Source organism: Macrobrachium nipponense, chromosome 3 (genome assembly GCF_015104395.2).
Source record: "Macrobrachium nipponense isolate FS-2020 chromosome 3, ASM1510439v2, whole genome shotgun sequence".
In the NCBI taxonomy this organism is placed as follows: Eukaryota; Metazoa; Arthropoda; class Malacostraca; order Decapoda; family Palaemonidae; genus Macrobrachium; species Macrobrachium nipponense.
The window spans coordinates 146,689,049-146,712,807 of record NC_087202.1 but is presented as its reverse complement, the minus strand read 5'-3'; the positions used below and the strand labels follow the sequence as shown (position 1 = coordinate 146,712,807).

General features: G+C 45.5%; 1 protein-coding gene across 1 annotated transcript; it reads right to left on the bottom strand.

The window, feature by feature from the left end:
• LOC135222559 (basic proline-rich protein-like) lies at positions 1–3,817 on the bottom strand. Its single transcript, XM_064260646.1, has 4 exons — positions 2,798–3,817; positions 1,577–2,461; positions 852–1,435; positions 1–175 (listed from the first exon to the last, which is right to left on the bottom strand). Exons 1-4 carry the CDS (start codon positions 3,815–3,817, stop codon positions 1–3), a joined length of 2,664 nt encoding a protein of 887 aa, XP_064116716.1.
• Positions 3,818–23,759: the final 19,942 nt, after the last annotated feature.

Sequence of the window (23,759 nt, the reverse complement as noted above, 5' to 3'; positions counted from 1 at the left end):
TCAATCCGGTGGAGAGGAAGACTGGTGTCCAGGCCGAACTGAAGGAGCAGCGGGGAGATGAGGCCCGACAGACGAGATGAGCGAAGGAGAAATTGATTTGCAAGCGGAAGAACCTGAAGGGGAATTACAGATGCCTGACGAAGGACAATTGGAAAGTGCCGGAGCAGGTGCCCAGCTTCAAGGAATAGCAGGATCCAGTCTAAGGTGGACTCACGAAGACGGATCATATTTTGAAAATGAGAGAATGTTTGTTGTATGGAAATTTGTTTTGAATTGAAATAAATAAAGGTTATTTACAAAGATGGCAATTTTCATTACCACAATAATTCTTGAGAGTAATACTTGTTACATACATAATAATTCGAGTTTAAGTGGAGTTTAAAGGACTTCTTTCATAAATGGATGTGAATGAATGAATGAATTTTAGTTTGGATCTTAAGATTGATCCGCAATAGTTTCTTTTAGCTTTGGGAAAACTAAAGGTTACTAATTGATGAAAGTTTCGAAGATTAGTGTATGAATAGTTTGATGTTTATGTATAATAAGTTTGTGTTAAATGTTGAAGGAAAAGAAAGCTGGAGGAAAATAAATCAGTGAAAATGGTTTGTTAAGAGTTTTATTGATTCCTGAAGGGAAAAGGAAGATGGAGGGATTGTAGAAAGGTTGAAAGGAAAATGAGTATTTAGAGTGGCAGAAAAAGGAGCAGAGAATTGAGGGAAGATTTATGGAGTGCCAGGAGAAGGAGCAAAGGATCCCAGTGAAGATTCGTGGAGTGCCGGGAGAAGGAAGAAGGATAGGAGAAGCCTGAGAAGATTAAAGCAGGAATACAGTGGCAAATACTGGGTTCATACGGTTCTAGGACTAAGCAAAGGGTAAGTATATGCAGGGACGGCGGGCAAAGCCCGCCGAACCGCCTAGGGGCGGGCGAGCCAGGAGGACCGCCGAGATCCCCGGGGCGGGCGGGCCAGGAGGCTCGCCGAGGTCCCCGGGGCGGGCGGGCCAGGAGGCTCGCAGAGGACCCAGGGGCGGGCGGGCCCGGAGGACCGCCGAGATCCCCGGGGCGGGCGGGCCAGGAGGCTCGCCGAGGTCCCCGGGGCGGGCGGGCCAGGAGGCTCGCAGAGGTCCCGGGGCTGCGCGGGCCAGGAGGCCCGCTGAGGTGCACGGGGCGCGGGCAAGCCGGAGGCGCCGCCGAGGTCCCCATAGGCGGATGGGCCAAGAGGCACGCCAAGTTCCCCGGGTGCGGGCGGGCCAGGAGGCCTGCCGAGGTCCCCGGGGACCTCGGCGTGCCTCCTGGCCCGCCTGCCCCGCCCCGGGACCTCGGCGTGTCCTCCTGGCCGCCCGCCCCGGGGAACTCGGCGTGCCTCCTGGCCCGCCCGCCCCGGGGACCTCGGCGGGCCTCCTGGGCCCGACCGAGGTCCCCGGGGCAGGCGGGCCACTGGGGGGCCCGCCGAGGTCCCCGGGGCGGGCGGGCCACTGGGCCCGCCGAGGTTCCCGGGGCGGGCGGGCCACTGGGCCCGCCGAGGTCCCCGGGGCGGGCGGGCCACTGGACCCGCCGAGGTCCCCGGGGCGGGCGGGCCACTGGGGGCCCGCCGAGGTCCCCGTGGGGCGGGCGGGCCAGTCGGCCCGCCGAGGTCCCCGCTCCGCGGGCGGGCAGTCGGCCCGCCGAGGTCACAACGGGCGGGCGGGGGGGTTGGGGTACCAGTCGAGGCCCGCCGAGGTCCCCGGGGACCGGGGCGGGGGGGGCCACTGGGGGCCCGCCCCAAGGTCCCCCGGGGCGAGGGAGGGCGAGCCACTGGGCCCGACCGAGGGCCCCGGGGCCCCTGGGGAGGGGGGGCCACTGGGCCCGCCTGAGGTCCCGGGGCCCCGGGGCGGGGGGCCACTGGGGCCCGCCGAGGTCCGCGGGGCTGGCGGGGGCCACTGGGCCAGACCGATGTCCCGGGGGGGCGGGGGGCAAAACTGGGGCCCGCCGAGGGTCCCCGGGACAGGGGCGGGGGGCCACTGGGGCCCGCCGGAGGTCCCCGGGGCGTGGGCGGGCCAGGTCGGCCCGCCGAGATACCCGGAGGCCCCGGGGCGGGCGGGTCAGTTCGGGACCCGCAGGATGGTCCCCGGGGCCGGGCGGGCCACTGGGCACCCGACGAGGTCCCCGGGTGGGGCGGGCGGGCCACTGGGCCCGGGGCCCGAGGTCCCAGGGCCACCCCAGGGGCGGGCGGGCACCACTGGGACCCGCCGAGGTCCCCGGGCCCTGGGCGGGCCAACTGGGGCCCGCCCGAGGTCCCCGGGGCCCCGGGGGGGAGGGCCAAGTCGGCCCGCCAGAGGTCACCCCGGTGGGCGGGCGGGGTTCAATCGGCCCGCAAGAGGTCCCCGTGGGGCGGTGGGTGGGCCACTGGGGCACCCGCCGAGGTCCCCGGGGCGGGCGGGCCCCACTGGGGCCCGCCGAGGTCCCCGGGGACGGGGCGGGCCACTGGGCCCGCCGAAGGGTCCCCGGGTTGGGGCGGGAGGGCCAGTCGGCCCGTGGGGGCCGAAGGTCCCCGGGGCGGGGCGGGGGTCAAATCGGGCCCGCAGAGGCGTCCCAGGCCCAGGGGCCGGGGCGGGCCACGGGCCCGCCGAGGTTCCCCGGGGCGGGAGGGCCCACCTGGGCCCGCCGAGGGTCCCCGGGGGCGGGCGGGCCACTGGGCCCGCCAGAGGTCCCCGGGTCCCCGGGCGGGCGGGCCAGTCGGCCCAGCCGAGGTCCCCCCGGGGCGGCTGGGGGGGGGGGGCGGGCCTGTCGGCCTCACCCGCCGAGGGTCCCCGGGGCTACGGGGCGGGCCACTGGGGCCCGCCGAGGTACACCCGGGGCGGGCGGGCCAACTGGGGCCACCGACCGAAGGGTCCTCGGGGCGGAGGGCGGGCCAGTCGGGCCCGCCGATGGTTCCCGGGGAGGGCGGGCCACTGGGCGGGACCGCCGAAGGTCCCCGGGGCGGGCGGGCAGCTCGGCCCGCCGAGAGGTCCCCGGGGCGGGCGGGTTAGGTCGGCCCGCCGAGGTACCCGGTCCCCGGGGCGGGCGGGCCACTGGGGCCCGCCGAGGGTCCCCGGGGTGGGGCAGGGCGGGGCCCACTGGGCCCGCCGAGGTCCCCGGGTGGGGGGGCGGGGGGCCAACTGGGGCCCGCCGTAGGCTCCACGGGGCGGGTCGGGGCGGGGCCCAGTCGGACCCGGCGAGGTCACCCGGGGCGGGCGGGCCAAGTCGGCCCGCCGAGGTCCCCGGCCCCGGGGCGGCGGGCCCGGGCCATTCGGCCCGCCCGAGGTTCCCCGGGGCGGGCGGGCCACTGGGCCTGCCGAGAGTCCCCGGGGCGGGAGGGGCCACTGGGCCCGCCGAGGTCACGGGTCGGGCGGGCGGGCCAGTCGGCCCGCCGAGGTCCCGGTACCGGGGCGGGGGGCCTAAGTCGGCCGCCGAGGGTCCCCGGGAGGGGCGGGCGGGGCCAGTCGGCCCGCCGAGGTCCACCCCGGGCGGGCGGGGCCGGGACAGGCACCCGCCGAGGTCCCCGGGGCCTGTGGGCGGGCCACTGGGCCCGCCGAGGTCACCCCGGGCTGAGCGGGCCACTGGGCCCGCCGAGGTCCTCCGGGCGGGGCGGAGGGCGGGGCCAGTCGGCCCGCTGAGGTTCCCGGGTGGGGCGGGCGGGCCACTGGGCCCAGCCGAGGCCCGGGCCGGGTCCCCGGGCGGGCGGGCCAACTGGGCCCGCCGAGGTCCCCGGGGCGGGCGGGGAGGGCCAGTCGGCCCACTCAGGTCCCCGGGGAGGCCGGGCCGGGGCCAGTTCGGCCCGAAACGGGAGGGCCGGGCCATCCGGGGGGGGCCCGCCGAGGTCCCCGGGAGGGCGGGCCGGGCCACTGGGCCCGCCAAGGGTCCCGGGGCGGGAGGGCCAATGGGCCCACCGAGGGTTCACGGGGCGGGCGGGCCAGACGGCCCGCCCGAGAGGGTGGAGGGCGGGGGGCCACTGGGCCCGCCCGAGGACCCCCCAGCCCCCCCGGGCGGGCCCCCCCCCACTGGGCCCACCCATTCCCCGCCCCTGCCACGGGCCAGTCGGGCCACCGGGGAACCGGTACCACGGGGCTGGGGGGGGCCAGTCAGGCCCGCCGAGGTCCCACTGGCGGCGGGTAGGGCCAGTCAGCCCGCCGAGGGTCCCCGTCCCGGGTCGGGGCGGGCTTCATATATTATTACATCGTTCCTTGATTGTAGGATTAGCCAATAGGGATCATAATCACCATGGTATGAAATAAAGTTACTACTGTTAAATATAATAAGCTCACGTAATTATTGTTCCTGTTAATAATTACATTGAGAACTGAATACTCGTTGAGCACTGCTTCGTAAAATGAGCTCGGTAAAAGTGTTCGCGAATTCTCTAACCTATTTCTCTGTAACTAAGATTCGTATAAGTACGAGATTTTGCTGTAGTGTAATTTTTAAGAGAATCATGAATCATAAATTATAAAGAATAGACACTTGTCCTGTACGAAGAGGCAAAAGCGTCGATTAGCCAGAAATGGATATGAACACGACAGTATAAGAAATCCGCCTACCCTCTCCCTCCACCCCCACTTCCACCCCTCACTCTTCAACCTTCACCTCTCCTCCCCATCCATTCTCTCTCTCTCTCTCTCTCTCTCTCTCTGAATGTTACTTCAGTTTAAGTATATTTTGTACGATTTTTTTATCTATCCATCTATCTAATCTAATAATAATTTACAATGTTTATATCTAACGATTCACTCGGTAGCTGGCATTACGGTACAGTACGGTACGATTGATATTTAGCCTATGTGTACGGTACGGAATTACGCAATGACAATTTTACCAAAGTACGGTACGGTACTGTTCAAATACGGAAAAATTTGCAAATTCCGTACCGTACTAACTTACCTTAGGCATGGATATATTACTTTTGCTCTACGTTGAAAACAAGGGAACAATATTAATTAATTATTAAGTAATAATAAACAGTTGATATAGTATTTGTTTTTACTATTATTGCTTAGCATCAGCAGCATTAGCAGCAGCAGTAGTAGTAGCTATTACATTTTTATTTTGAGGTCAAATTTTTTTTCTTTCTTTAGTGACTATTGATTTGGTTAGGAGTAAATGATTATAATGATTAGAGTGAGAGATATCTGCATGTATGGTGGAGTAGTAGAACGATAGACACTGTGATTGATGGTAAAGCTACTGTTATACTTGTGTTTGGTTACCTCCTTCGCAATCTTCATTTGGACTCAGGGCATCAGTCATATGCTTGTATTACGAAGGTGAAGAAGAGATGGCCGGAACATAACTGTCGGCATGGTAGCAGAAATCCGTTGTCACGCAACTTTTCACTTTTTTTAGCAAAGAGAGAGCCGCCTATTGCCTACAGATTGGTTTGAATAGGTAACTGGTTATAGTTGCTCTGTGTTACAAATAAAAATTGAGCATTGTTACCGGACATTCATTAGAGTTAAAGCCTTGATTATAGCGCAAAAATTATAGCAAAATCTCGTACTGATACCAGTCTTCATTACAGGGTTATTGACCAAAAACGTGACTGCAGTCTGTGAAACCCACAGTAAGGGAGCTTTACAATTACAATTAAACATTACCTTTTATTCAGGCTTGGAGTAATTGTCATTTATCTGAAATGTTTTTAATTACACGTTTTGAAGTTAACTGTAATTGCGTTTGTTTTTTATTTATACTTAATGGTAATCGTAATTGTAACTGAAAAGTTCAAATAATAAAGTACTTCATTTGAAATTGTTATCCTAGAGCAGCCCTCTTACTTTTCGAGAACTCATCTTAACCACATGCAATAGAGATGTTTTGAGTCGCTACCCAATTTATTTGTTATATATTAAGGGAGAATGTTAACAAACCCGCTACCAATTCTAAAAATTTTTTATTCCATTTATTTCCTTTTTTGTACAAAGTTTGCGAAAATGTTTTCCAATATTTGAGTTTTGTATTTCAGTATTATTTTCTTATAATCAGCATAATAATTTTCAACACAATAAACATACTAACAATTTACTTAGGCAAATCATAGGATGTTAATGATAATTTCTGCAGTTCTAAAATATTTTAGATATGTTTGTTTTGTATTTGTACTGAAGGTATTAAAAGTTACAACTTACAATTGTTGCAGAAATTGACTGTAAAAGGACACTAAACTCAAGTATAAAACACATTTTGGCAACTATCTGCATTTGCTTTAAAGGAAATGGTTGGGTGTGCGAAAATGGTAATTGAATATTAAATTTTATATATGTTACTTTTGTAGCTGTTGATTACAATTGTGAAAATTATACTAATTGAATCGTATTTGATATTGTTCCCCATTTTGTAATTGAAGTTGTAATTGTAATTCGATAACAGGTCAGGTAATTATGATTCGAATTGTAATAGACATAAAGCAAACGTAATTACCCCTAACCTGCTTATATTACATAAGACATGCGACAGTAGCTACTTCATACGAAATGGATAAGCATAAAAATAATGGAAACAAAAATAATCTTTTTTTAATGTATACATGGGAGAAAACTGATTAGAAATTCAGTGATTTTTCCACTGCACCTCCGGCTCTCTCGGGGCACCTGTGAATTAATTGTTCAATCTTCAATCGACTTAATCTTTCTCGGGATCTATGGGGTTCATGTCTGCACCCTTATTTGGCCAGTCAACCAATTCAAATCCTCTCGACCTTGAAATCATTCCTGGACTATTCTGGCCGTATGGATGGGCAGCTGTCATGAATGAAAATGACAGGACTAAGTGAAAAGGGATAATTCCGCTGGTGAAGTGAAGGGAGAAAGAAATCTTGAAGAATTTTAACTTATTTTTCACTGATGAAAACCTTCAGTCTTGGTGATATTACATATACCATGTAAGGAAATCCAGGACCACACGTTTACGGCTACAAGCCACTCCTGGCCACTTCGTAAATGTTTCCTTGGTATTATCTGAAGGAAAACAATCTGAATTTTTTTACAATTTACGCGTTGCTTTCCGTAACAGGAAAAAAAGTATATCTTAGTTTTACCAGACCACTGAGCTGATTAACAACTCTCCTAGGGCTGGCCTGAAGGATTAGATATTTTTTTCGTGGCTAGGAACCAATTGGTCACCTAGCAACGGGACCTACAGTTTATTGTGAGATCCGAACCACACTATATCGAGAAATGAATATCTATCACCAGAAATAAATTCCTCCGATTCCGCGCTGGCCTAGCCGGGATTCGAACTTCGGACTACCGAATTGGCAGCCGAGCGCGAAAACCACTCGTCCAGCGAGGAACTGTAACAGGGAAAATAATGATATATCGGTAGGGGGAAATGTAATGCTAAGTAACAACCCCTGCATTAAGATAATGTCTATTCATCTATGAGGATTAATACTTATTACAAGTTTGCATCCTCCAACCTCTTATACACTAAAACAGCTCGAAAGTGGATTAGTGGAATTCAAACAGACAATTAAAAATTTTTCATTATGAAGACATACAGAATTTTAAACGTTATCAATGACAGTAATGACCTGAGATGTTGCAATGCCAGTAACAGCAAACCAATCAATCAGTCCCACTAATCGTGTGATTTAATATATCACTTTGTTCAGTGATAACGATATCACTGCTACAGCACCCCTATTACACGCTAACAAGTTTGTCACCCAATCATGGCTAGACTAAGGTGCTGTATATAAATTTTGATTAGGTTATCTGTCCTCTGCTAGTAGTATTCGTAGTTTATAGTCTCCAAAGAAACCAGCAACATATAGTTCTCCGGGCACAGATCGTCGCTCTACGAGAAGGTGGGCTTTCAATACGTGCTGTTTGCCACAGCATCTTGACGTCTCCCCTACAACAGTAAATAAATGGAAAAGGGAGGCAAGCTTACACTGGGAAATTGACGGACTTTGGATAGCCAAAAAAAAAACTTTATTTATTTAATGATTTATTAATTTTTTAAACTATAAACCTTATTAAAAACCCGTGAAATTATGAAACCTAAATTACAGTTGCTTTGGTCCTGTTGAACTCTAATAGTGATTCTTTCTCTTTACTTCCCAGAATACCAAATAGCGTTCCCATAATTAAACAGGCTATAATTAATCTGATTATCTAGGTATCTGCATGTTAATTACCTATTTCAGTTCGAAAGACCTCCACCACGAATGACCACCGTTAGGATAACGACGACATTCGACGAGCAGCATAAGAAGACCCTTTTTTTTTTACCAATACTATTGCTATTTGTGAACATCGGTATTAAAGGTTTCGGCTATGACGGTGCGAAGACGTCTGCATGAGGCAGGAATACCTCATAGAATTCGTGCCAAGAAGGAATTTCTCGCCGAACGGCATCGTGCTGATAGGCTTGCCTTTGTTCAACAGTTTGTGGGGGAGGTTATGGAATTTTGGTCTCGAGTCGTATGCAGTGACGAAAGGTCTTTTACTAGCAGAAGTCATGGCAGAATACATAACTGAAGACCGAGTAATATAAGGTGAGTTTCTATAATCATTAATAACAGTCAGCCTATAATAATTATAAGCAAGGGTAATATTATAATCAAAAGATAATAATTTTGTCAATAACCATGTATTTTCCGCTAATTGAATTATATTGCTAAGAGAAGTGTGAAAATAAAAATTCTTCATTGAAAACCCCTCATTAGTTCTATTATGGCCAGCTTTCAGGCATTAAGCAAATGCATTATTAATGTTATGAATAGTCACGTAGACAAACTTATATATAGAGTACAGCCTGTTTACTGAATTAAAGAATATCATATCATAATGGACTGTTGCAGATCAAAGTTAATGCTATTATAAGTATTAATTCTTGCAGATGAATAAACATTCTTAACTTATTGCAAGGGTTGTACTTAGCATTTTTATTCCCCAAACGATATAGAATTATTTTCCCTATTACGGAAAGCAACGCGTAAATTGTTAAAAATGAGATTTTTTCCCTTCAGATACTACAGAAGAAATTTACGAGGTGACCAGGAATGGGCATGTCACAGTAAACGTGTGGGGCTGGATCTTCTTATATTATATGGGATGATATCACCAGGATTGAGTGGGGGTTCACTGGTGAAAAATACATTGAAATTCTTCATGATTGCTAACTTCTTTCACTTCAACAGCGAATTATTCCTCCCCGCCTGCCCCTGTCATTTTTCATTCACGACCGCTGCCATCCATACGGCCAGAGTAGTCCAGGAATGGTTTCAAGGTCGAGAGGATCTGCAGTTGCTTGGCTGGCCAAGTAAGGATACAGACATGAACCTCACTGAGAATATTTAGGCTAATTTGGTAAAATGTTGGGAATCTCGAAAGGGGAGAGGAGACCAGATCAACTTATGAACCTCTGGGAACACAATGGAAACTCTTCCACAACCGACCACAGATCGTCAGAAACCATGAATCTTCTATGCCTAACAGATTGCAAGAGGTGATCTTGAAGGAAAGTGGCTGGATTTCTCACTAATATTAAAAATAAACGTAAAAAAAAACAAAAATTGAGTGTAGCGTACTATGCTTTGGATTACCTCATGGTCATGATTATTATAATTTATTTATTAGAAAGGTGAATTTGATATTTTAAAGGAGTTCAAAATCTAAAGGGAATTTCGCTATCCTGATTTTTTCTTTAAAAATTATCTAAAGATAACCTTAGGACAATATCATTAAACTACATTTCTCCAAATAGCTCTTTCCACAATGGACAGGTAATAACTGAAGGGGCTGTTTAACAATAGAGACGATCTGTCTATTATCCTCACACGAATGACGATAAGAGCGAAAGAATTTTCTGTCCGTATGACATTAAAACATTTATCACAATTAATATATTAGAAAATATAAGCCAAGTAGATATGTTTATCCATATCATGTAATCAATTATTGTAATGAACAGCGTGTAGGGTATAAACTCTACTCTATATTCAAGTGGGAATACAAACCCAACATCGTAGAGCAAAAGCAAGAAGCTTGTCATTTTAATTGAATTACATTTTAGAATTCCAAAAACCTGTAAGACGACTTAACAACAAGAACTCAATCCCCGAGACCCACCACCCCCCCCCCCCCCCCCCCGAAAAAATATATATGCATATATAGTTTAGTCAAGATTAGACTGTGTTGATGACATATCAAAACTGCATACTTAGCGCAGTGGTATTCTAGATGACATGTCACTTTAAATTAGCTGATATGAGAGAGAGAGAGAGAGAGAGAGCGAGAGAGAGAGAGGAGCTAAGGTGTCGGACACTTTCAACACGTTCATAGTGTTTGGGTATGTTCAATGAAGTGCTGCTGCGCTTCTCTTATAGCTTCCTATTATATTGGTGGTAGGAAACGCACTGCAACGGATACTATAAACTTGGCTTATGTGATAAGGTTAAAATATCCTGTTATGATGTTCGTGATTCTCTCCAATACCAATATAACTCTAAAATTTTTATCAATTTTAAGTATTGCGTAATGCATATGACCGATATATAATAACAGACACGGCGTGGTAAGATAACGACCTAGACGAAAGTTAAATGGAATCTTAATAAACAAAATTATATACCCAAAAGTGAGACAGTAATCTTAGTTACAGTGATATAACCTACTCAGATGTCTTTTTTTTTTCTTTTTTTTTTTTTTACTCCGTGTGAGTGTGTGTGTGTGTGTGTTTCTCCAACCATACCTAATGACTCCTCCCACTGAAAGAATTCCAGAGCTTACTGGTGGAACTCTTGCTAAAAGAGGAAGAGTCCTCCCCCCGTCCCCCTTAGTAAACACTGTTACCATATAATTTTTCGAAGTCCCTCAAGAAGGTGTACCAGGGAAACCTGTGTCCAACTGTACATCTCATCAGGGGAACCATAGGGAAAGGCATCGTACTCAGGTACATTTATTTCGCCGACGTTTCACGACTCATAGTCGCATTCTCAAGGCTATAATTAAAGATAAACACACGAACATTAAAACTACGCACTGCATAATTCATAAAAATTATGCAATATTTAAAAATTCAATGAACATCAACATCAGAATGTAGAACATTTAAAAATTTTATGAATCTCTTAAAACAGAAAAACATACTGAGCGCTAAACTACAGTACAGTTACATTAAAATTATTTAAAAATTACAGAACAAAGTATACAAAAATTACGATATGGGTGTAAAAAAAAATTAAAAATAAATAAATAACACTAAAACAGTAAGGCTATTCTATACCTTATCCTCGCAAAGGACGGGCAGTGACAGAGAATTTTTAGAAAAATAAAGATAAACAAGCACTCTAGGCGATAAACCACTGAACAGAGGAGGATTGCGCATTTAAGGACGGAACTATCTTTTTTATCATAATGGATTCCAAGGTTGTTAGGTCGTTTTCGTTTTGCGTTTGGCCTATAATAATAAAATCCTTATCATTAATATATGTTTTACATAATTTAGAGTGATTTCTGATATTTGACTGTTCGGGGTTTGTTAATCTGCTGCCCGTTGATAACAAAATAGAAAAATTTAAAAAAAAGTTCAAATCTGGCACGGATGGGATTAATCCAAGAGAGATGAAAGAGTTAAAAGAGGAGAGAGTTCCTCACTTGTATAAACTATACAGAAAAACTGCAGCACAACGAAAGGCACCGTCTACAAAAAAGTTCCAAGAGAAGAGCCATAAAATTATACACCAATCTGTCTAACGTCTGTCCTTTGAAAGATTTTCGAGTCCGTAATTGCAGATCGAATTGTGGAACACATTGATAGAAACAACCTGCTATTAAATAGTCAACACAGCTTCAGACAAAACATATCCTGCCTATGAAACCTCTTGGAATTTTTTCATAACATGCTTGGTATTTACGGCAATAGTACAGCAATACATGTACTCTACTTAGAATTCCAAAAGGCCTTTGACAAAGTTCCACACAAGAAACTGATGACAAAAGTTAGAGTTTTAGGAATTGTAGGAGAAATAGCAGGCTGGATCGAAGAGAGTCGTTATAAACGGTGGAGAATCAGAATGGGCAGATGTGACTAGCGGAGTTCCTCAGGGTTTTGTCCTTGGCCCAATCTTGATTTTGAATTACATATATAACATTGCTGTAGGCTTAATTAGCAGGATGGCCAAATTTGCAGATGACACCAAACTAGATGTAAATGCTCCCGACACAAATACAGTTGAAAGTTTAAGAAATTATCTAAGGAAAATATGGGAGTGGTAAAAAGATGGCAAATGCCTTTTAACTTGATAAGTGTAAAGTGTTACAAATAGTAACACATAACCCTCATGCCAACTACATGCTGCTTGGGAACGACATAAATAGAGTAGAACAAGAAGAGGACCTTGGAGTCATTATTCTCAAGAGCTTAAAATCAACAAAAAAGTGAATAAAAGCTGAAAAAAGAGGCACAAAAACTAGTGGGATATACTGAGAGGCAATTAAAATACGGAAACAAGGAAACTATGTGGCAGCTCTACACATCAATCGTTAGGCCTCATCTTGAATATGCAGTACAGTTTAGGTCACCAATACTAAGAGGGACATAAATAGATTAGGAGTACAAGCAAGATCCACAAAGTTAATTCCATCCATCAGGCAAATAGGTTACCAAAGACGACTAAGGAGACTGAACATGTATGGCTTAGAAACACGACGACAAATAGAAACATTCAAAATACTGAAAGGCACAACAAAAGTAGACAGTAATCTATTCACGTTAAACGAAAAAGGCAGAAGAAATAATGGATGGAAACTAGAACTGAAGAGATACAACACATCTCATTTTGGGAACTTCTTTACATACAACATATGCGACACATGGAATAAGCTGCCACCAGAAGTTGTAAACAGCAACAGTGTGGAAGATTTTAAGAGACAGCTAGACAAAAGCATTAGGACATTTGTGAATGCATAGTAAAACCGGGTTCTACAAATCCTTTTAACACAGTCTCTCTCTCTCTCTCTCTCTCTCTCTCTCTCTCTCTCTCTCTCTCTCTCTCTCTCTCTCTCTCTCTCTCTCTCTCTCCATGTAATATGTGTTATTATCCATCCGCTTGTTTTTATGTAGGCTCCCCCTATTGCTCAGGCATAGCAATGATGGAAAATATTCCAAGAAACAGAAAATTAAAGAGTAAAGGAAAGAGGCACCAGAGATGTCCAGAGGTACAAGATTTTGGAAAAGAAGAAATCTCGCCAAAACGAAGGATTTTTATTTTACATTATTATTATTATTAATTATTTTGTTATTATTAATTATTATTAGTAGTGTAGTAGTAGTAGTAGTATTCAGTAGGGTTAGTAGTAGTTATTATTGTTATTACTGGAAAGTAAACGCTTTGTTTATAAAGGTTATTGCTACATCAGCTGCATTATTTCTATAGAAGTTATGCTCTATTTTTCCAATTATGGTTTTTTCATTGTTGTTTAAACTGGTGAACAACGTACTTGTATATATACAAACATATATTCAAGTATTAGGATACAAATATCCTTTAATATCCAATTTGCTCTATTCGGCATTAATATATTTTCATATATGTTAACCGAAGGCTGTGTGGTTTAAGGCTCGTCATTGCAGTTCTGAGTTCTTGTTCTGTGATTCGAGCACCTGGGACGGCATACTTTTTATCAACTACAAAGTTCCGCTTTAGTTAACACAGATGAAATATATTCATTCCGATGGTAGAGCGAATATTAAAGGACATTTGTAGCTTAATGCTTATATATATATATATATATAGATATATATATATATATATATATATATATATATATATATATATATCTATATATATATATATATATACATATATATATATATATAATATATGATATATATAATAGTATATATATATCTATTAATCCCTTTCTCTGTGTGTGTATGTATGTATGTATTTATGTATATAAAATCTTCAAGCCATGAACCCTACAAGCACAAAATCCCCAGGGCGCCTAACCCAACGCATCATCTTACTCCATTTATTCCTGCAGAAATTTGGGAGTAAATCCGCACATTGTCCAGCATCCCGGGACCTCCGAGTAAAATCATCCAATCGCGAATTTCTGTCCACTAACTCTATTTACAAACCATTCTCTAACAGCACGTGGACTTTACAAGTGGTCACCAAATCACCAAATAAAAAGGGAAAAAGTTTTGCTGGAGGTGTGAAACGTTAAGCTGTTTCGGGTTGACGTCTCCATCAGTTCGGGAGGGAAAAACGATCGTATAAATCTAGAGACGACGTGAAACACGAACTACACTGCCTGGCAGATTCAATTCTGATGATAGACTGGTCTGACACATCTCTCCAAATAAGGCAAAGTCCAACTGGCTTTAGCAATCAATCAAGGGTTCAACACAGATATTTTACTATTGATCTCGGTGTGTCTGCTTTTGATATGTATGTATCTGAATTTCACCAAGGTCGATTCGACAAGAAATTATATACATATTTCAAGTTGAGTAATGATGACATATATGTTTTTAAACGAGAAAATTATGCCTATACAAGTTTTTAATTAAGCAAATAATTACATATAAACATTCATCACTATCAGTCTTTATTTGAAGTTATTTTCGGAGCTAGCAATCAGATGCCAGGCAATTCGCTGCCTTTACACAGAAGGCGTTTCAGCGAAGAAGCTACGCCAGAGGACATCGTCAATCTCATCACATACAGGCGCAATTCTGGTATAAAATCTGAAAAGCAGGAGGTGGAGGGTCAGGCTCTTGAAAGCCATATATTTATAAAATAGTTGTAGGCAGTACCTACATTACATTCCAAATTTTTGTTTATAATCTGTTAGATATTTGTTCATCATGCTGTTAAAAAAAGATTTGTGCTAAAACCGTATATTAATAGATGTATGTAAATGTATATACGTATACATATATATAAACAAATTATATATGCGTGTGTGTATTATATATGTATATCTGTCAGCTCTAAATCATTTAAAACATTAACAGTGTCATATATCTGTGACCTCTGCATTGTCTTGAGCCTCGAACGAAGTGAAAGAAACTAAAGACACAGCATCAGGATGAGCATCAGGCGAAAATCAGTTCATATCCCGGGATTAAAATGCGAGACGTCAATGAAGTTTCTCCACCGGATGAGAAAGGAAAATGGGGCAATGAACGAGGTTTTTTGCAATCAGAGTTAACAAGGCACCTGAAAAAAAATTGAATGATATTGGATTCTAGAAATTCCACGTGCTAGCGTTCTTCGTTGCTGGCTTTTTTTTTTTTTTTTTTTTTTTTTGTGAGGTAAGATGTTTAATTAATTATCCGCTTCCCATGTCTCATCAAATATCCAAAATCTCTGTTCTTTGTCTCACCACCTGTTTGACGCTCTCCCTCTCTCTCTCTCTTTTAAAAGACATTTCATACTTACTGGATTCTTTCGAACAAGAAAAATAATAATAATAAATAAAAATAACCCGAACTAAGGTCTCAAAAACCCTGAAGCAGGCAGAAACGCCCACATTCCCTGGGTTCATTTCCATATCAAAACTTCCAACTACAGAAGAAATATACCAGTAAATTAAATATTTTCATTTCTGCATAAAGTACGTATTGTATATGGTAAATGTTGGTTAAATCATTTGACAGTCATGACAGACATCCGAGAAAACACTTTTTAAAAAGTACAGCGTTTCCCATTAGATTAGATTGTATGGGTTGCGCCATTGGAATCGACTAATAAAAAAAATTCAATAAAAAAACCTTAGTAGGACAATTCATTGCACATGTCCTCCTTTACAGCATAAAAGCGACCATCATCTATTTACCTATCCCACTAACCTGACCTGTTTAAAATTCTATGAATTGTTTCTTTATTCTCACCACACAAGAATATATCGTTCATTTATGCCATGCATTCCACAATGTTTTTATTATCATGCATAATGTTAGGTACGTGAGATTCCTGGTCGGTTTGCCTTTAGGTTCTGTGCAAAAGCCGTGATCAAAAGTCCACGGCCTCCTTGATTCACCTCGCTCCTCCTACAAGCATTGTCCCGTAGAATCTTTGGATCGTGTTGAAGCTACCTTAAGTCTGAGAGATTTTGTTGTAAATCAGTGTCAGCAGCATAACCTCACGGACTCTCTCACAATCACACACACACAAAAATAAAAAATCTCTCTCTCTCTCTCTCTCTCTCTCATTCTTTCTCTCTCTCTATTATATTATATATATATATATATATATTATATATATATATATATATATATATATATATATATATATATATATATATATATATATATAATATATATATATAATATATATATATATATATATATATATATATAATATAGGGATGGAACTTTTGTATAATTATTTCCAGAGATGTTTTCGGTAAAAATGAAAGGATCGAGATGACTTCCTTTCAAGGAATACCTTCAAACTGAGGCACTGCAGAATAAATGTTTTTTCTATTTTTAAACACGGAATAGGGCCAGTTTGTCCACCCAGGAAAAATAGTAGACGGTAATACTAGAAACACGTTGTTCTTCATAATTCTAATTAAAATTATTATTATTATTATTATTATTATTTGTGTGTGTGTATTTACACGTGAGTGTTTATCTTGAGATTGTTCTTGCTTATACGAAATAATCATTATGTCAGCCGTTCCGTCTCCTGAATTCTCTAAGCTATTGATCACATACTTAATCAATTCGAAAGCATAAATTTACTGGAAACGTAATGGTAGTTGCACATCCGTGTGTTAATGCGCGAACAATGGCAACACAAAATTAATCTCTACGGTTCAAGATTCCAATTGAGAAACGAAGAATCTAAAAATATTATGGTCTGGAATATCATATAAATCTAATGAAAATTATTATTATTATTATTATTTGTTAAAGATGATGGCAGCATCAGTGGAATTGATTTTATATATGGTCTTTTCAATTCTTCTTATTATTCTCTTCTCATCAGGGCTGATATTTGCTAATAGCTAGCCGATGTTACATTCTTGGTTTTAAGAAAGGTTTTTTCTAAAATACCAATTTATTGTTATGATAACAAAAGTCGTTAACAAATCTTAGTCTAAGGGCGTAATGGAATTCCAACGTTTCCAACCGTATCATCGGTTCATCTTCAAGGAAAGGTGAGCGTGAACTGATTGGAATGGGGTCGTTCGGCGGTATTTATTGTGTCCCAGGTGCTCTGTCTGATGGGCGCTGCGTTTTCATTGGCTGAACAGAGGATTAAGTCCCTGAGTCAAGCCGTCTTGCAGAGGTGAAAGCTCGCACTGCTCTTCGCGTGCGGACGCTGGAGACTGGGAGCGTAGTATTGGGAATGTCATTGCCGGTAGATAGGGGCACCTGATTGGTCTGTTCGATCGGCTCTATGGTGCTGGCGGGCGGCGCCCTACGTGCCACCGTCGGAAGGAGTGAAGTCTCTTGTTTGGTATTGAGGCTGGGTCTCTCCTTCCCGATGTGTAGGGCCTCTAAGAGGCGGAGGCGACGGTGGTCTGCCGCCTTATCGATAATACCAATATTAGGAATAATGTCCTTCCGAGTTATCCTAGTATTGTGGATGTTTTTTGCATGGTTATGGATGGCGCCTTCCTGAGCGTGGCAGGATATCCTCTTGGAAAATCGCATCGTTGTCATACCAATGTAGGCGCCGGGGCATTCCCGGACAGGGCATTTGTATTGGTAGACAACGTTAGTTTTCTTGAGAGGGTCCTGCATCACGGGGGCTGGGTTGTTTTTCATAATCAAGCCACTAGTCTTCTTGCTTTTATAGTAAATGATCAATTTCACTTTTTTCGCAGGGTCCGTGGGGGAGACGTTCCTTTCGATGATGTTACGAAGGGCTCACTCGTCCTCTTTGTATTTCTTGTGGAATACTCCCTTGTAAAAGAGAGTGACGTCTTCAAGGGCGGCGGGGCGAGGCTCCTGCTGGTACCACTTATCGATGTTCCTGCGAATGGCTTTTTTGATGTCTCGGTTGGAATACCCGTTGTTAATTAGAACTTGGGCAACACGTTCTATTCAGTGTGCGTGCCCTTCCACGAAGAGCAGTGTGAGAGAGCTCTTTTGATGAAGGCGCTGATTGCAGTGCGTTTGTATCTCTCTGGACACTCGCTCTCGCCATTTCAGGCACATGCCCACCCAGGTTCGTGGGTTTCGTTTGTACATTGTGTTACGAAGCGTTCTTCTTGTTGCCCGACGAGGACGTCAAGGAAGGGGAGGCGATGGTCACGGCAATGTTCGATGGTGAAGTTGAGTCTGCTGTGGTCGTGGAAGGCTTGTCGCAGGCGCTCTATTTCTTCCACCGTGATGGCACTGATGAAGGTGTCGTCAATATATCGGACGTACATAGACGGTTTCTCGATGGTGGCGAATACCCGACGTTCCACAGCACCCATGTAGAAGTTCGCGAAAAGTACTCCGAGGGGAGAACCCATCGCTACACCGTCTTTCTGTGTGTACATATGGCCTCTGTGGGTGGAAAAAGGGGCCTTTTTTGTACATATTTCAAGGAGTTTTTTGGAGGGGCATGCTCAGGATTTTTAATGGGGGCATGGAGTCGTCTCTGTATACACGATCCAGAATTATCTGGATTGTTTTATCCACGGGGACGTTCGTGAAGAGAGACTCCACGTCCATCGATGCAATAACTCCTCCGGGGGGTGTCGTTTTCAGGGCTTCTATAAACTCGGCAGAGGACTTCAAACTGTGGTCATCTGGAACGTAAGGAGTCAAAATAGCATTCAATTTCTTCACAAGCTGGTATGTAGGAGCGGGAATTTGGCTAATGATGGGGCGTAACGGGTTCCCTGGTTTATGGGTTTTAACATTCCCGTATATATAGCCAAGGTCGTAGTCCCCTACGATCGGCAGCAAGTGAAGGGCATTGGAAGCTGCATTGACAGTCTCAATAATCCTATTGGCCTCACGCTTAATGTCATCTACCGGGTTCTTAGTAATTCTCTGGAATTTGCTGCTGTCTGCCAGTATCTCATCCAACTTGTGGTGGTATTCTTCAGTGCGGATAAGTACAAATGCAGCGGTTTTATCGGCCCGACGGACGGTGACATCCTCTTTCGCTCGGAGTTTTCGGCTGCTTCTCCTCAGGCGCCGTCGATCACATCACTCTTGTAATCACCGCGTTCAGTGAGGGCCTCGACCAAGAGGAGGGGCTGCAGGGCGTCCGTGGTATGTATGGTGCCTTGATCTTCATGCTTGTGTATGGTGTCTAGCAGGTACTCGATCTCAAGGCGTTTCATCCGGGCCTCGCGTGGGAGAGAAAATGGCAGTTGAGTCCCATACGTAGAATTCTGTCTTGTTCGTCGGTAGGTACATATTCGGTCAGATTAATATATTCTTCTCTCTTCTGCGGGAGCCGTAGTTTTTCCATAGTTGAGGGCGACCAGCTTCTTCGTTATCGTCCTCATTCTCTTTTTTCGGCATCCTTCTCATCCAGCGGTGCAGGCATTCCATGATGGCGGTGGGGTGAGCCCGTGTTCCTGTGGTGGAATCGTCGTCTCTGTTGGCCGTTCCATAATTAGCATTGCCTCCCCGGACACTCGGATGGGCTGCTACAGGGTTCCTGCTGTTACTGCGACGGAGGTTGTCCCACTCAGTGTGCAAGTTCTTCATCTCATCCTGGAGTGCGACTCTGTCTCGTTCCTTCGCCGAGAGTTGACGTTGAAGCAGGGTCCTCCTGAAGCTCCTAGTGCCCGGGTCTTCCTTTGCAGATGGGTCATGTAGCCGTAGAGTAGTATATGAAGGTAGGAGACCCTCTCTCAAACATGTTTTGTTAAAGATGATAGCAGCATCAGTGGAATTGATTTTATATATGGTCTTTTCAATTCTTCTTATTATTCTCTTCTCATCAGGGCTGATATTTGCTAATAGCTGGCCGATGTTCATATCTTGGTTAAAGAAATGTTTTCTAAAAATACCAATTTATTGTAAAGTGGTTAACAAATCTTAGTCTAAGGGCGTAATGGAATTCCAACGTTTCCAACTGTATCATCGGTTCATCTCCAAGGAAAGGTGAGCGTGAACTGATTGGAATGGGGTCGTTCGGCGGTATTTATTTTGTCTGATGGGCGCTGCATTTTCATTGGCTGAACAGAGGATTAAGTCCCTGAGTCAAGCCGTCTTGCAGAGGTGAAAGCTCGCACTGCTCTTCGCGTGCGGACGCTGGAGACTGGGATCGTAGTCCCCTACGATTGGCAGCAAGTGAAGGGCATTGGAAGCTGCATTGACAGTCTCAATAATCCTATTGGCCTCACGCTTAATGTCATCTACCGGGTTCTTAGTAATTCTCTGGAATTTGCTGCTGTCTGCCAGTATCTCATCCAACTTGTGGTGGTATTCTTCAGTGCGGATAAGTACAAATGCAGCGGTTTTATTGGCCCGACGGACGGTGACATCCTCTTTCGCTCGGAGTCCTTGGCTGCTTCCCTCAGGCAGGCCTGTCGATCACTCACTATTGTAATCACCGCGTTTCCGTGAGGGCCTCGACCAAGAGGAGGGGCTGCAGGGCGTCCGTGGTACGTATGGTGCCTTGATCTTTATGCTTGTGTATGGTGTCTAGTAGGTACTCGATCTCAAGGCGTTTCTCCATGGGCCTTGGTCGGGTAGAGAAATGGCAGTTGAGTCCCATACATAGAATTCTGTCTTGTTCGTCGGAAGGTACATATTCGGTCAGATTAATATATTCTTCTCTCTTCTGCGGGAGCCGTAGTTTTCCTCCGTTGAGGGCGACCAGCTTCTTCGTTATCGTCCTCATTCTCTTTTCGGCATCCTTCTCATCCAGGCGGTGCAGGCATTCCATGATGGCGGTGGGGTGAGCCCGTTCCTGGGTGGAATCGTCGTCTCTGTTGGCCGTTCCATAATTAGCATTGCCTCCCCGGACACTCGGATGGGCTGCTACAGGGTTCCTGCTGTTACTGCGACGGAGGTTGTCCCACTCAGTGTGCAAGTTCTTCATCTCATCCTGAAGTGCGACTCTGTCTCGTTCCTTCGCCGAGAGTTGACGTTGAAGCAGGGTCCTCCTGAAGCTCCTAGTGCCCGGGTCTTCCTTTGCAGATGGGTCATGTAGCCGTAGAGTAGTATATGAAGGTAGGAGACCCTCTCTCAAACATGTTTTGTTAAAGATGATAGCAGCATCAGTGGAATTGATTTTATATATGGTCTTTTCAATTCTTCTTATTATTCTCTTCTCATCAGGGCTGATATTTGCTAATAGCTGGCCGATGCAGCTTCCAATGCCCTTCACTTGCTGCCGATCGTAGGGGACTACGACCTTGGCTATATATACGGGAATGTTAAAACCCATAAACCAGGGAACCCGTTACGCCACCATTGAGAAACCGTCTATGTACATCCGATATATTGATGACACCTTCATCAGTGCCAACACGGTGGAAGAAATAGAGCGCCTGCGACAAGCCTTCCACGACCACAGCAGACTCAACTTCACCATCGAACATTGCCGTGACCATCGCCTCCCCTTCCTTGACGTCCTCGTCGGCAACAAGAAGAACGCTTCGTAAACACAAGAAGTATACGAAACCCACGAACCTGGGCATGTGCCTGAATGGCGAGAGCGAGTGTCCAGAGAGATACAAACGCACTGCAATCAGCGTCTTCATCAAAAGAGCTCTCTCACACTGCTCTTCGTGGAAGGGCACGCACACTGAATTAGAACGTGTTGCCCAAGTTCTAATTAACAACGGGTATTCCAACCGAGACATCGAAAAAGCCATTCGCAGGAACATCGATAAGTGGTACCAGCAGGAGCCTCGCCCCGCCGCCCTTGAAGACGTCACTCTCTTTTACAAGGGAGTATTCCACAAGAAATACAAAGAGGACGAGCGAGCCCTTCGTAACATCATCGAAAGGAACGTCTCCCCCACGGACCCTGCGAAAAAAGTGAAATTGATCATTTACTATAAAAGCAAGAAGGATAGTGGCTTGATTATGAAAAAACAACCCAGCCCACCCGTGATGCAGGGGACCCTCTCAAGAAAACTAACGTTGTCTACCAATACAAATGCCCTGTCCGGGAATGCCCCGGCGCCTACATTGGTATGACAACGATGCGATTTTCCAAGAGGATATCCTGCCATGCTCAGGAAGGCGCCATCCATAACCATGCAAAAAACATCACAATACTAGGATAACTCGGAAGGACATTAACTAATATTGGTATTATCGATAAGGCGGCAGACCACCGTCGCCTCCGCCTCTTAGAAGCCCTACACATCGGGAAGGAGTGACCCAGCCTCAATACCAAACAAGAGACTTCACTCCTTCCAACGGTGGCACGTAGGGCGCCGCCCGCCGGCACCATAGAGCCGATTGAACGGACCAATCAGGTGCCCCTATCTACCGGCAATGACATTCCCAATACTACGCTCCCAGTCTCCAGCGTCCGCACGCGAAGAGCAGTGCGAGCTTTCACCTCTGCAAGACGGCTTGACTCAGGGACTTAATCCTCTGTTCAGCCAATGAAAACGCAGCGCCCATCAGACAGAGCACCTGGGACACAATAAATACCGCCGAACGACCCCATTCCAATCAGTTCACGCTCACCTTTCCTTACTTGAAGATGAACCGATGATACGGTTGGAAACGTTGGAATTCCATTACGCCCTTAGACTAAGATTTGTTAACCACTTTACAAAAAATTGGTATTTTTAGAAAACATTTCTTTAACCAAGATATGAACATCGGCCAGCTATTAGCAAATATCAGCCCTGATGAGAAGAGAATAATAAGAAGAACTGAAAAGACCATATATAAAATCAATTCCACTGATGCTGCCATCATCTTTAACAAAACATGTTTGAGAGAGGGTCTCCTACTTTCATATATTATTATTATTATTATTATTATTATTATTATTATATATTTTTTGGGGTCTATCACAGACCTCCAATTCGACTGGGTGGTATTTAAAGTGTGGGGTTCCGGGTTGTATCCTGCCTCATTAGAAGTCCATCGCTTTTCTTACTATGTGCACTGTTTCTAGGATCACTCTTCTGCATGAGTCCTGGAGCTACTTCAGCCTCTAGTTTTTCCAGATTCCTTTTCAGGGATCTTGGGATCGTGCCTAGTTTTCCTATGATTGTGGGTACAATTTCCACCGTCATATCCCATATCCTTCTTATTTCTATTTTCAGGTCTTGATACTTGTATATTTTTTTCCCTTTCTTTCTCTTCAACTCTGGTGTCCCATGGTATTACGACATCAATAAGTGATACTTTCTTCTTGATTTTGTCAATCAACGTCACGTCTGATCTATTTGCACGTATCACCCTTTCTGTTCTGATACCATAGTCCCAGAGGATCTTTACCTGATTGTTTTTCATTACTCCTTCAGGTTGGTGCTCGTACCACTTGTTACTGCAAAGTAGCTGGTGTTTCTTGTACAGGCTCCAGTGGAGGGGTTTTGCCACTGAATCATGCCTCTTTTTGTACTGGTTCGGTGCAAGTGCCCGACATTCGCTTGTTATGGTTTCATTTTTCGTATTGCACTTCCTACATAGGGGAGGGATGTTATTTCTATCTATTGTTCTTTGAAAATATCTGGTTCTTAGGGCCTGATCTTGTGCCGCTGTTATCATTCCTTCAGTTTCCTTCTTGAGCTCTCCCCTCAGTAGCCATTGCCACGTGTCTTCGCTGGCTAGCACTCTAGTCTGTCTCATGTATTGTCCGTGCATTGGTTTGCTGTGCGATTCCTCTGTTCTGCTTGTCATTCTT

What these genes read in the sequence shown, in the direction of transcription:
- LOC135222559 (XM_064260646.1), bottom strand. Translation starts at nt 3,817, where the DNA reads ATGGCCCGGCCCTCCCGTTTCGGGCCGAACTGGCCCCGGCCCGGCCTC. An exon ending in GGGCCCCAGTGGCCCGCCCC is followed by an intron (nt 2,462 to 2,797) that starts GTAGCCCCGGGG and finishes CGGCGGGCCCAG; the next exon opens with TGGCCCGCCCCGTCCCCGGG. An exon ending in CTTTGCTTAGTCCTAGAACC is followed by an intron (nt 176 to 851) that starts GTATGAACCCAG and finishes TATTCCTTGAAG; the next exon opens with CTGGGCACCTGCTCCGGCAC.